Raw genomic sequence first — 14,817 nt, 5'->3', positions numbered from 1 at the left:
TTTCAAAAGGATCTGCCCTAACCCTCTGATAATAACCATTTCCTTGCCTCTGCTTCCACTTACAGATTCTTGCTTGAGGCATCCCATGCTCCAAGGCAAGCTTTGATAAAAGAGCCTTGCTGTCTGCAGTGCCTCTAATTGCAGCGGCTCCGTTTTCTCATTTGCCCATGCTCCATGCTCTAGGTAAATGCCACCAAGGTCGCTTTGTTAATTCAATACCAAGCCCACATTAGAAATCATTTGCACAAGGCTGAAAAAGTCAGTGTCTTTTTTAATACTGATGGTAAGGTTTTCTTAATACTATACAGTCATAGAAATGAATTTCAATTACGGAGGAATAAAGTAGCTATTGTGAAGGTTACCATTACCCTGAGATAAACATCAAGGCAGGTCAGACGATTCACCACCTGGAGATGACTATTTTTCTCCACAGATTAACAGACATTACTATGCCTTAAACAACAAGCTTCCAGGAATGTGAAGTTAAAAGAGATTATTTAGTATATCACTCACAGTGGGGAGGTCCCAGCAGGCAGGGCTCCAATTTGACCAAAGGTGCAGAAGGAATGATCCTGCATGGGGCTTTGGACAGGAGGGGACAACCAGAATCATCAAGCCCACTCCACAGAAGAGCTACAGAAAGGACACCTACTGCAGATAGGTCCACAGAGCTTCACCGCATGCCATGAACCCCCAAAATACTTGCAGGCACCCTTCTTAAGACCTCCTTAAAGACCAGAAACCATAACTACCGGAGGAGACGTGGGGATACTGATGTCCCTGAACGGCACACAAGATGCTAGGAAGCCCAGCAGATCCCACTCTACGAGAGAAAACAGTCCCTAGCAATCTGGCCATTAGGGGAAAATTCCCTTCTGATCCCAAATCTGGCAGCTGTTTTAACTGTGGCTGTACAAGCAGAAGACGGCAGCTCGACACCTGCAAGGGCTGATGCTAACAGGACTGCAACAGCCCCTTCCCTCCACTCTTCCTCCAACCTGCCTCTTTTGTGATCATTTAAGGAGTTTTCTCCCCTAGATATCAGATGCGGATTTGTTATGGATTTAAGGATATGCGCCAAACTAAAGCTCAAAGCTACAAAAAAGCCGTCATAGCATTTAGAACTGCTGGGCTGGCTCCAGAGTCCAGCCTCCACCGGGCTTTGCAGCACATGTTGAGCGCAGCACTGCCGTGTGCTGTATTGTCCTATTCCCTTCTCCTCCACTTAAATCGACTTTCTGTCATGATGAACAAAACTACCGTAGAACAAAAAAAAAGTACAAAGTAGGATTTACAAGAAGGTAGGAGCAGAGGACGGGATGTGTTCATTAGCTGTAGCCCTTCTAGTCCTGACAGTTGACAATTAAGTCCTGGGCTGGAAACATTATGGTTATTCCTGAAGTACAAACTGTGAAGCAATAGTTGATACTTGCCCTCAGCTTTGTTATTTGCCTGTTGGCTTGCCATTTTTATTTCATGCAAGGTTACCATGCATCTGCTCAGGAAGCAGAAAAATGACATGACGAGCAATGCCAAGAAGTCACCTGTTGCTGCTCAAAGGAACGCAGAGGGGTATTTTTCACCCCCTCTTCAGCTTATTAGGGCTGCGAATGCCAGGGATGTATTTCATGCAGTAACAGAGGGGTGAGGGAAAGCCTTCAGCACTTACGAGCACTTACCGTTTTAAGACTAATGACCACAAAGAAGGAATATGCTTTTTTCAGTCATAGTTTTGGGAGGCATCTGCCAAAGATTTTTGGGAAAATGTTTACCGATTATAATTTTAAAAGACCAACGTCCTCCCAGGAGCCAAACAGGCTATTCCTAGGGATGGATTTTGGAAACCGTTAGCTGCTCACATTTTTATATTACAGAGTAATGTACATGCCGTCAAGAAATGTTCTACAAAAAATAAGAAACAAATTCAGGTAAGTTGCTGACAGATCATAAACGAAGAGGCCAAATTTTCATCATACATTCACCGAATTACCTTTTAAAATCTAATTTATTGTCAGGCTAACTCTAGTCTCATTTAGAGCTTACTAGCGCTAGGATGATGAGCATTTTATGACAGCCATACGTTACAGTTGTGTCATACCCTTTTACTACAGGAATCTCGAAGCATTTTACCGTCCTTCACAGGTGTTTGCAGTTGTTTAGCCTTAACTGTGATAAGCACCTCCCCATCCTCATTTAACTTCGTGGAGAAGCAGCAATGGGACACTTGGAAGGCCATGGGAGCGTCACAGAGCAGTTTGGGAAAACGAGATTTTAGAACTGGAATGACTGAAAACCTAATAGAAAATTAGAGAAAAACTCTACCTCAAAGGGGACTGGCCTCAGCATCAGGTTTACTCGTGGGAAGGACCACGGGATTTTTAGCTCTACAGCTCAGCCAAGGAGAAGCACATGGAAACCTCTGCATCAGCATTCATTTAGCTGACTGAGGAAACAGGGAAAGTTAACCCCAGCTCCAGAAGTGTCTGGTTGCATTTTTTGATGTTTTTTAGTCATGCAATGACCCAGACTGACCTTATATAAAGGTTTACTTATTTCTGACACAACCCATTTACCTTCCATATGGGAACAGAGCGTTTAGTGGCAAAGCCTGGAGCCCAGCAAAGGGTGATGCAGGGAAACTCCTGGCGATATAAGAGATGTCAGAAACAATCAGAACTAATGAAATAGTTATTGCTATCAGGTATTTGGCATATTAATGCACAGAGACAGATCTCATTTACTGAGACAGAGTCTGGCCATATAAATTATCGGACACTCAAATACTATCACACTCCACATTTAAGGGCCATTTGAATTGTACTCAGGTAGTTTCACTCATCTGCAATCTGAGGAATGTGTTAATAAATACAGGACTGAATCACACCATTGATTTGTAAGTGGAATTTCCCATTAAAACCTGTCAAGAGTATTACTTTAAAAAAAATGAATGGTATAATATAGCCCGGGGTTCTGCTATAACATACTCCTGAAGGTATAGCTCTCTGAGTCTCACGGGTGATGGATAATCTTGTTTGTTCTGTATTGTCACTGCAGCATCTTTCTTTTGCACTTCTGCTGCAGCCAGAGGTCTCGCTGCCACCAGTAGCAGTTGGTGTCCATCTCTGGTGGGCAGCAAATTAAACAACCAAGTGACAGTCTACACCTTTCTTTCCACTTCCCTGCGGAGCAATGTTTCATTTGTACGGCCAGGATCTCCAACTCAGCAAAAACTAGAAATCCACCACTCTGATACTGTCACTTTGGACTCTGCTCCAGTTTCTCTCTGTTTGGATTTGAGCTTGATCTCCCAAGTCTCGTGCGTTTGGTGTCTTTTGGAAAGCTAGCTAGTTTTGTTGTTATTGACTGATGCACTTGTCATTCCTGGGATGTTCTGCGAGCTCTGATATAAAAAAGGAGGAGTAATGTGAGTAACAACACAACACCAACAGCCCGGGCTTGGCACACACAGGGATGCCCCCTGTGATTCTTCGTCGATGGCCTCACTCCACAGTACTTCCAGAATTTGTGATAAAGACAGATTAAGCTTATGTAAGGAGCATCAGGAAAAAAAAAAAGAAAAAAAAGCCAGAGTATTATTTTGTTGCATTTTTGAGATTAAAACTATTTCATACTTGATTCACAAAAAACAATGAAAATGAAAATTGAAAACAATTTGCAATGAAGAGACAGCGCCAAGGGATTTGGGTGGCTCCAAGCCAGCATGCCCATTTAAGCAGGAAACCTCCCCTCGGTCAGGATCGGAAAATTTGCTCATTAAGAGAGTCATGGCGCTGCCCCATTTGTGACTGGTTGGTTGAGCACAAAGCATTACTCACAACCTCGAGTCGCCACTGTCCTTGCAGTGATATCATTTTCCATTGATTGTAATTGAGTTCTATTAATGATGTAATTCAATTAGACACAAATCAAGAGATAACTAATACTTTTAATAACGTAACACCAGCTTCTGACAAATTCCCTACACAGATGGAAAAGCTTGATAGAGTTATTGGTAACCGAATATCCCCCTCTGGAGAGATGTTAACAACCCTTTTAATATCAATACACCTGCTGTAGCAAAGCTATTTGGTTGCAGAGAATCAGCGTCTGTGTGAGCATATAAAGAATGCAAATGATCAACAACAAACTGGGTTAGGAGGATTTTGTTCATGTGAAGGTGTCTCCGTGGAAGTCAGTGAAGATTTAATTCCGGTTGAGAATCTGGCCTAATGTACTGAAACAACCTTTCTCTCTCTTTTTATAATTGTTTAAATCATTAAAATTTGATGGATTAAAAAAATATCTGATTTATTCTCCATTACTATGGGCTTAAGAGAATTGTGTGGGCAGTATGGAAATACAGCTGTTTACCCAGTTTTCTCCTGAATCTTTCATCCAGATGACCTTTATTTCAGATTAATGAAAACAAAGAATGAGTAATGTTTGACTGAGAGGGAGATCACAGCAAACTGCCATGTGTAACAGCCTCTGCCAGAACTGAATATATTTCTTGTAACGCACACCTGATATTCCAAAGCACACAGTTGTTTTAATTTCCACAAACTGAGCTTCCCCTTACTTTTACATCAAAAACAACTAGAGTTGGAAATCTAAAAACATAGAACACCACGATTTTTGCAAAAAGCACTGCACGTACAACACCCTCAGTCCTACAGCACTTTAAAATCTTATGCATTAACACCTTTTTCTAAGCATCCCTATAGGGATGGTTTGCTAAATGTCCTAGCAACCCTTGGACCATGGGTGGTATCAGCCCCTTTTGGCGTCTCTCTGTCACAGGCACAGAAAATTGCTACGTTTATAAATCTCTGTGGACGCAGAAAAAAGCCATTCTGGCACTATCCAGTGGTATGAAACCGTCTCCGTTTTGCATCCTCTTAATCATGAACGGTAGAACAAGAGCTGTCAGATCCAGTTAATTTTTTAACTCGCTTCACGCTGGTTCTCACACAGGAGGACACGGTATTCATTGTGTCCAGGGAAAATATAAAGGTCTGGAGCCCCTATAAATAAATACATAAAAATGCCAATGTCCTTTTTAACAGCAAAGTCTAAATCTAAGACCATTACCTACTTTCATATGTATGACAGACTCCTTTTCAGTAATTCATCTAAACCTTTTCAATCTTCTGAGCAGAAAACCACGTAGGAAGCTTCCTTCCAAAGCAGAATGGGGGATCGTGGGCCTTTTTGCCAAATTTATAAATGACATGTAGGATATTAGGATAACCAGTCACACCAATAGCACATTCAGAAGCATCTATAATACAATAAAGGAGGGACAAACTAGGAAAAAAGATTTTCACTTTGGATAGGAGAAACACTGTATGAAAAGCACCACGACATTTGGAAAATGAGTACGAAATTTACAGAATTTGGTGAATACAGGGAAAACCCCACATCACTGCAACCATATTAAATACATACATATATATATATGTATATATGAAATGCCATCTACACCCATCTCCTGAAATACATCCCCTCTTCTGCTAGAGCACTCTTCTTCACGGCCCTCGCTCAGACTGTTCTCCAGCCAAAGCCATGATTACTAATTACAGACCTACAGAGAAGTTGCATCGGTCCTTCCCTGGGATCCGGCACAAGCACCTGCCACCAAGACAACAACAATCGAAACCTCAACCCGAGCAAGAAAACGCACTGCTTCAACAGTCAACAGGTTGGTGCATTTGGGTCTCACCATGACCGCGATCTGTTGCATGTCTTCAGGACCAGGGAAGAGCAGAGGGAAAGCTTTAGGGGCTTTTTTCTTCTTCTTCTTCTTCTTCTGAGCATCAGAAGGCAGAGAAGAAAAAAAAAAGGAAGGGAATATGGACGAAGGCCCTTCAGAGCCTTTTTAAATGTATGTCTTCTTCCCCTGATGCTTCTAAGAGGAAAAAAAGAATGAATATTGTGGATAGAAACTTGAAAGGATGCTTTCAAAATGCTTTTTAGTCTTTGGCTAGTGAGAAGAAGAGTATTGGAGAGAGACTCAGGTGGAAGGAGGTTCATGCATGAACTCTGCACCAAATGAGCCCTTTTGGGTAGCTGTGGGCTAAGGATGAAACATCCAACTCTGCTCGGTACCTGCTGCCAGCCCCAAGATAGCCCACACCTTGCTCCTATGTCAACTCCACTCCTAGGGAAGCAACCTTCAGGTTTTGGGAGTCCTGCCTCTAGAAAGAAATGCTTTACACAATTATATCAATTGACCTTGTCCAGAGCTGTCATGTTTCATCTAATTACTGCTCTCAGAGCTTGATAGCCAGACAGAAATGCCCACCAGTTTAGCTGCAGGTCACACAGTTAACGTAGGTGCGAGCCTTCAGACACTTTTCAAACCGAGATTTTGCTGATTCACTGAACCAGTTTTGGTTGCTGGGCACTTTTATGTTCCTCCTCAAAATACACTGCAAGAAAAAGGGACATGGAACCTGGACTAAGCCTCTGAAAAAATATTTATGAGGTCGGTGTTCAGCTATGCCAAGAGCAACCGCCTCTGGCTCACTGGGATTGCTCCTGCCGGCAGCTCAGCTATGGGCATGGGACGGGACAGGGACGGGCGCAGGCTCCGGCTGCACAGGCAGCAGCACAGGCAGATCAGGCTGCCTGGCCCTTCAGGGCAGCACTGGAGCATCCATCCAGCATCAATCTGTTCAGCTTGTCAGAAACGATATGAAGATGTGCCTTCACTGTACTTCATACCTTCTCAAGGAGAATTCACTGTTAGTTTAGCGAGGAAAGGCACAGCACGAACCAGTGGCAAGAAACTGAAGCCAAGCAAATTCAAATGAGAAACAAAGGAAAAACAAGCAAGCCAAAAGCAACCCAGAGAATGCAATTAGCTCTGCCAAGGGAGAATGTTCTCCAGCCCATCACAGCACTACAAGGTAAATAGGTGAAGTTATATGGACTGTCCATACATAGAACAGACTAAAAGAGCATATGACTCCTCTTTTAGTGACATGATCTGTTCCCATCCTGGCCGCAAGATCTCAAGCACATGCACAAGCGTATCATATACAGGACTCAAGTGAGGACTTCTCCTTAGTTGCTTTGCCTTGTGACTCACATCTGTGACCAGCCAGGCAGAGGATACAAACTTTGTGCCACTATTTTTTTATGACAATCTCTCTCTACTCAGTGTACCCAAGAGCAAGCGGGGAACTGCAAATAGTTAGTTTTAGCCCAATTTATAATGCTATAATCTCTCTATTTTCTTAATCTTTCATTGTAGAAACTATCCATATCCAAGAGTAACCTTGCTGCTACTTCTACCAAAACAGTCTGTACTTGCAGGGCTGCACTGAGATTTGATCAAGCATTGGGCAACTGTGGAGATGGCGGAAGGTATGCGGTGGGAGTAAACAAAAACTTGAGAAATAGGAGACAAGAATGAAGCTATGATATTGAGGGGAAAAAAGGAAAGCAATAAGCAAAGGCAACTTGGAAATACAGAAATGTAGCTCCTCACCTGTGCAGGACAAACACAGTCCCTGCCAGCACATCTGAAGCCCCCATTGACTGTCAGGGTATACAGAACGTGGACACCAGGCAGTGAAACTATTATTATATATAAATGATAAAAATATGAACCAGGAGACTGTCATTCATTGCAGAGCTCTTCTGGTGATTGAAGAGCTGACCTTAGCTCAGCTAATCTACAGAGCCTCTCAAAAGAGTCATAACCCTGCAATTTATAAAGCTCTCCATCCACTCCCCAACGAGCAGCCTCACCTCCCATGGTACGTCCTCATCCCACGGCACATCCATGTTGTGCAAGCGCCGCCTCTGTGATTTGGATAAATTCTGTGTTTCGTAACAATGTCACCTTAAGTGTCCAACTACCCTACCCTCACCAACTAAAACAAATGTTTTCATCAACACCTGCATTGGAGGTTTGGGGTTGTTTCACTGTCCAGGAAGCTACGTGTACAGAGCAGGAGTTATTCTGTGTAATTTCCAGTATCTTTGCTTTACACTTTACCTATTTTTGTCACCCTTTGTTCTAGCTGTAAGACCCCAGAAGAGAATGACAGTGAGTATTTGTTTCAATGAGTCAAACTTCTTCGCTGGTCAGGATGCAGTTTTCCAAAACAGACGGAAATTGATATCAAAGCTTTGTTGGTTGATACTAAAGCAAAGTCAGTTGTTGTTCACCTTCTGATTCCAAGCTGGGACAGGAGGCACCTGGTGAGCCCTCAAGCCCAAGAAAGTGTGACCACGGGCTGGGTGCACATGATCAAACCAGTGAATCCGATTGTTCATAAAGCACCATAGAAGTAAAGAAAATCATCAAAACATCAGTAGTCTTCCTGTTTCAAACTCTAGCTCGCAGGCCAAGAAGATACGCAGTTTTCAGCCAGTAATGCAATTTCCAAGAAGATACTATTCCTTCAGCTTCTCTGTTTGACAACCACTATTTTGCTAAAACTTCGGGCAGCAATTTAGAATCGTTTTCAATGTATTTTGAATACTTCAGAGCATTTATAAAATTACAGCACATATTGGCATTACCATCGACAAATGACTGCCATCAACCGAGACAGAAATTGAGACATTTAACTGTGCGTTTATCGCGCCTCTCCGAGAATTCAGTTTCCTTTATAGTGCAGACATCTCCAAACTCTCGAGCGAGATGTTCTGTCATTAGCCCAATTTAGCTGTAGCCCTTCATATCAAAGCTGAAATTGAGAAACGTTGTCAGAAAGAAACAATTCTGCTAGGTTTACAATTACCTGATGTGTTATCTTTCAGGAATAACATACTCTATTTTACCAGTGAATTTACTGTCAGAAATCAGGAGCTACACTTCACTTTCAGTCATCGCTTTCCACAGTTTGTTTTCCTTACAGACCCAAAAAGAAGACCCAAAGCAGCAAATCTCAAATGCCCGAGCCTCTCCACCCATATTGAAAAAAGATTCCCAAGCATCAAGCATCCTTTATCTTGCAGAGGAGACCATAGTTGCTTTTCAACAGCAGAAGTGGTAATAAAGACTGTGAAGTTTATAGAAGGGGATGGGGAGGAGGAGATAGGTAACGGACACATAAAGTAGATTTATTTCCCAAGGACCAGAACCAGTCACAATTTAAGCCATCCCCACAACAAACATTTGAGAAGAAATTCTTTAAAGTGAACATCAGAAACATTCACCAGGGAGCCGGATAGAAAATGGCATAAACACCGGTACTGAGGCCAGCTCCCTGCAAACCACGTGAGCTCAGCTCTGCCTGCGGCACAACCTCACAGTTCGGATAAGGAACGTCGTGGCACCTATTTTTTGGCTGATGAATTTTCAGGCCAGCATGGAGAAAGGAATTCCCGTGGGTAAATTAAAAGTAAGGGTGTTCAGAGACTCCGGGAATAGCAAACAGCACCTGGTGGTAGATGCTTTCCAGAGGAGTGGGGACCGCTCTGCACTCTGCAGACTTGGGTGCTGCCTCCCAAGCCGATGCTCTCGCTCCCGGGCAGGAGCACCTCCGTCCAGCCCGGGGCACCATGGCTGCGGTAAGAGGGATGTAAGGGAAACGAGGACAGGGCCAGCATGTTTACTTTGGATTCCAATGGAAATAAAAAATTCAGGTCAATGTTTCACCCAAGGGGTAATTTTAACAGAGCAAGTGACTTTTTTTGCCTTTAGTTAATTAATCATGAAAGCCTCAGTGGAATTTGTCAGTATACTTTTTATTCAGGCAAGGCCAACATTTTAAGAAATTTACATCTTTTTGTATTACAACAAAGAGACTGGCTGCACTGACTCACGCTGTTACAGATCTGCATTTCGGCAGACAAGAAAATTAGGCATGTGAAAACATGGTCCCCTCTTTGAGCGTCAGCTTCTTTCACAACCACTTCGTTCAATACATGAAGTGACTAACTTCTGTAAATCGCATCAATCAAGGGATTTGCAACAGCAAACCTGAGGCGAGCACCCACCTGTTGGCTCACATGTAGCCTTCGAGTCTGAGTGTCCCTACACCCACGCAGTGGCCCAGCTAAGCCTTCTCTTAGGCTAGTGTGGAAGGGAACCGGCGAGCTTCAGTCTGGTAAGATGTTAAAATACCAGGAAAGGGCAAACTTCTTTCACAGCTTCCTCACATTAGCATGTCTGCTGAAGTCTCTACAACAACCTTTCCCACCAAGAATGGAGGTGCAAACCCATTGCAGAGTTTTATCCTTGCAGCTGGATATGCCACGCAAGCAGGCACATAGTACACACTCAATTTTGTAGCATTATTTTATCTCATAAAAATAACATTTAAAAAATCAGTACTGGCCCTCTAAAGGACATCTGGCAGAAAATCTGTGTGCTGAGCATCTGATGAATGACTCTGAAAGACTTATTTTAGCTGTCATGTCACTGGATTGACAGCAGTCTCCTGTTAGAAAAGGCCAACCCAGGCGTCACATGCAACACACACTTCAGGGACTGAGCTCAGGCAGAACCCACATTATTCCAGGATGGTGTTAAGCAACAAGATACTGGGAAATACCAGCCCACCTACAGCACTGCCTTTTGCCAGTCAAAATATGAGACAGGACGAGGATGCAAAACAAGGTGCTCTGCTTCCTGGGCAGTGGAGTGAAAGTCTGGGTGGGTTGGGAGGAGGCAGCACTTGCTCCTCCATCTCCACCCGGGCTGCTCCAGGGAAATGCAAACAGCAAGGTCAGTGCACTAGCTCTAAACTTAAGCTTGGTCAGACGGTGTGAAGAACTCGCCTGGATTGCAGGTTGCATCTGGAACGAGCAGTGCCACAGGTTTTCTTCCCTAAGTTTGAGAAGCGCAGATGTATTTATTAATCATTTTGATCCTGGAAGCCCTCACTGCAGACCATGATCCTGTTGTGAATCTGCATGCATAGCAAAGCCCTTACAGTCCTGCCCCAAAGATCTTACTGTCCCAGCATAAAACAGGCAATCCAAGAAGGGTTCAGACAAACAGAGAAATACAAGGAGAATATCTTGATGGCACTGCCATGTCTTGGGCCCTGGAATAGACCTTTCACACAAAGTTTTGTGTTAGGAAGGAAGGGAGTAGCAGTCAAGGATAAATGAACTAAGTGTGAAATCTGAACATTGTTACACTTGGCATAATCTCATCGAAAACAAACATTCCTGACTGTCTATTTGAAGTCAGCATTGGTACTGTATCCATATGGACGTGGAGAAGGGGGGAGTGAGGACAAAAAGACATAAACCAGTAAGAACTATATACAAAAATATTCAAGAAACTATAGAAAGAAGACAACTACTCAAATGTAAATTGCTCGTCCTCAACTAAGCTCAATTCCATTTTTAAAAATACTCCCATGAACGCACGGAGGTTACCCCACTCCTATAACGCATGTGGTGGCTCACACACCTCGAAACACAGAGGGCAAGTGCAGCGCATGTGAAATGGATGCTGTGACAGGTCACTGGTGATTTATACTGCACCACTCACAGAAGTGATTGCCATAGTACCCAGACATCGCTGGGCTCTGACATGCTGCACTAACACTAAATTTCTCACCAAGATCTAGTGGGAGTCAAAGACACCAAACACAGAAGCCATTCACAAAAAAACCTTTGAGATTGAGTTAAATTTCCACATGCACATTAAAAAAAAAAAAGGGAAGGTATTTTGTGGTTACTTTAATACATACAGCACCATAATTAATTAACATCTGTCTTTATCAGCAACACGTTTTCCATGGTCTCTTTCCAAAATGGCAAACACTGCCTGTCATCTTTTCTTCCGTGCGCACATACACGTTTTTAACCAGGAAAAGTCCGATGGTGTGCTTTACTTTTTGTCTCATCCCCCAAAACATTTTGCTCCTCACACAATGGCAAACGACGAGCACAGGACTTGACTCCGGCGCAGAAGCAGCGTGTCCCTGCCCGCGCGTGGATGTGCCGCTGCCCTTGGGTACCAAAGTTTTGAACGCACCCCTGCACGCCCACGGCAGCTCCGGGCTTTAGGTAAGGAGCAAGAAAGGAGCCGGCCCCATTGTGCAGCATCTCCAGGAGCCCTTTGTTAGCAGCGCTCGCTGCCTGCCTGTGCCCTGCTGCGCGGGGACCGTGCCAGGCGCCAGGCACAGTGTGCTGCCCGCACCTCCTGCCCACAGCACGCCAGCTCGCAGGTGGAGTGGAAACACCACAGTGAGCAAGCAGAGGCCGAAGCCTTGCCCAAGCGGGGCAAGATCTGCTTTATTCGGTTTTGTTGGCTGACTTGGGATGACGACAGGGATGCTCAGGAAAGCACAAACTCATGACGGCCCTCGGGGTTGCCACGCTGGGAAAACTTTGCCCATTTGCAGCTTGTGAAGTGCAGTGCAAGGAATTGGGTACAACGCAAAGATACCACCTTGAAAATCAGTGCAATAAAAACCTGGTGTATCATAGACAGGGTGTGAAATGCACAACCAAGACGTGCAGCTGGAAAGCAGCCTGTTTCTTCCGCGTACCACAAAACAATACCAATGCTGTGGGAGCAATGGGTTTGCAGCACGTTTGGCCCCTGACACAGCACACGGCTTCCTCCCCTCTTCAGGCACTCACACACAGAGGCTTTCACTCCATCCCCTCCCTTGGCAGCAAAGCAGCCTGCAAGTCAATCATCTTTCACGAAGAAGGATCACTGCCATGTCTCCCAGCTCCCAGCCTTTAAGCTGGAAAGGCAAGAGAGACACCTATTCGTTACCCTGCTCCCACTGCCTGGGTCCCACCTTCCACGCAAGTAATTGCAGAGGACAATGCTGGGCACACGCATGCACAAGCGCACATGCAAAATAAACCTCCTGGTTTGGCAGAGAAGCATCGTCCAGTTTACTTGCCAACTCCCCAAAATCAGGACAATCAAAAGATACACTCGTTTGCGTAAAGGAAGCACCACCTCCATGGGCGATTGCCATTTGCATACAGCTGATAACCTGAGCTTTGCCAGAAGACACCGAGGATCTTTTTGCAAAACACTTCGTATGCAGCACTTTCCCCATCACAAAAACCTGCTTTAGTGCTGGTGTGCGTGGTGTGGGGAGTCGGTTCCCATTGTTCCTCCGTCGCTGCTGCGAAAGCAGTGTGCACAGACGTGTGCTCGGATCCTTTTTTGTATTTTCCAGACTCCCCCTTCCCAAGGTTTCTCCTACTGAAGTGTTCCTCGTTTTCTTTTGGAGAAAATTAAACAAGCACCGGAGAATAGTATTTCCTTGCACGCATCTCCCTCCACCATGCACTCACACCCTGAGCCTCCTGCAAATCAAAGCTGCACTTTCTTAGTTCCTAACACTTCTTGGCTCACCCTCCCATTTCTCTTTTCTTTCTTTTTGAATAAGAGATCTGTGTACCGCTGAGCCCTTCCCTACCTCCTGCACAAGTAGCCCCAGAGCATCGCTGTGTCAGTTCCCGCTGTTCCTCCCCTACCCTGGTTCCACACACAACCGGCTTTGCCATTTTTAATTAGAAAATGTGCCTGCCAAGTGCGGCGAGAGAGGTGCAGCCCCAAAGAATTGCAGCCTAATAGAGTTGGAAGACGCTTTGCAGATAACTGCGTTTTCTGCCTTGCTAACTCATCTGCTGCTTTTATTCCTTTACCCAGTAAAGGCAACCCCCTCCCTTGGTTTCAGCACATAGACCCGAAAAGCTACAGGCACATACATCCAACTAAAAGCAGGATGAGGTGCAAAAGAGAATGGGAACTAACCCTACCACCGCCACTGCACACACACTTACACACCTATTATGCCACCTCCTGCCACATTTCTCCTTTATTTTCCATGGATTTCCTTCTTTCCAGTGCTGCCCTTTCTCTCCAAGGCTACGCAAGGCGCTTCTAACCCCGGTTCCCCCTTCCCATCTGTGGGAAGTGATGCAAATCTCACACTAGCGAGCAACGGCAACAACAAAACCCCCCGAAAAACCAAATCACGTTCGCAGAGGGTGAGAAAAGTCCATTAGCACAAGAAAAACGGGCACATTGTTTTGGGATGCGGAGAAAAATCACCCTCGCCCCGGAGCGCAAAGGCAAATAAGGCAGAGTGACTTACCGGAGACTCGAGGATGCAGGCTCGCCAGCGTAAACCCGAAGAGGAGAAAAGCCAGCTTTGGTACCCAAACACATCCAAGACTATTCTCCATATTTCAACACACACCTACAGATTCGGGTCCTGAGCACCAGCAGCAACCACACATGCACGCACAGCCCCTTCCTCCTCCTCCTCCTCGCCTGGGCTTTTTTTTCGGTCCCTGCTGACAGGGATCAGCAAAGGGGGAAGGGGTGCGGAGCGAGGAAAAAAAGTTGCATTCAGTCCAGGAGGCTCCGAGGCTCCCGAGCGTGCAGGGAACTAACTCAAGGAGACGGGGAAGGATGGGGAAGGGTCCTCCCACCGCTGGAAAACCATACAGAGGAAAATTCTGCCAAAAAGCCGTCCGGCGTGCATCAAAAGAGTCGCGGCGGCTCCATGTCCAACACCGTGCAAAGTACCAAAAAAAAAAAAAAAAAAAAAAAGAAAAAATTCGGGGGAAAAAAGCCCCGGTGCACGCGTAGAAAAACCCGGAGCGGTGCAACCCGGGGAGCGTGCGGTTCTGCCTCCTCGGCGGCAGGCGCGGGGCAGCGCCGCAAGCAGCCGCCGGCGGAAGGGCTGCGGCGTCTCACTTGTTACGGGCGCTGCCGCCCGCAGCCTGCGAGCCCGGACGTGCAGCCGCGGCGGCCATGGGGGCGGGGGCCGCGGGGCGCAGGAGGCGGCGGCGGGAGCGGCGGCGCGGGCGGCGGGAGGACGGGCCGGGCGGCGGGAGGACGGGCCGGGCCGCGCT

At 45.6% G+C, this 14,817-nt stretch overlaps 1 protein-coding gene across 1 annotated transcript in view; it reads right to left on the bottom strand.

Annotated features, from left to right (window-relative positions):
* The window catches only part of LOC142075313 (netrin receptor DCC-like), a 566,343-nt gene extending 552,201 nt beyond the window's left edge, over positions 1–14,142 (bottom strand). The window contains exon 1 of the mRNA XM_075136492.1: positions 14,052–14,142. Within this exon, the coding sequence (XP_074992593.1) occupies positions 14,052–14,142 (91 nt within the window). The remainder of the gene's footprint in view (positions 1–14,051) is intronic.
* Positions 14,143–14,817: the final 675 nt, after the last annotated feature.

The sequence above is a fragment of the Calonectris borealis genome, chromosome Z (assembly GCF_964195595.1).
Source record: "Calonectris borealis chromosome Z, bCalBor7.hap1.2, whole genome shotgun sequence".
NCBI lineage: Eukaryota > Metazoa > Chordata > Aves > Procellariiformes > Procellariidae > Calonectris > Calonectris borealis.
This window is presented reverse-complemented; position numbering and strand designations above follow the sequence as displayed.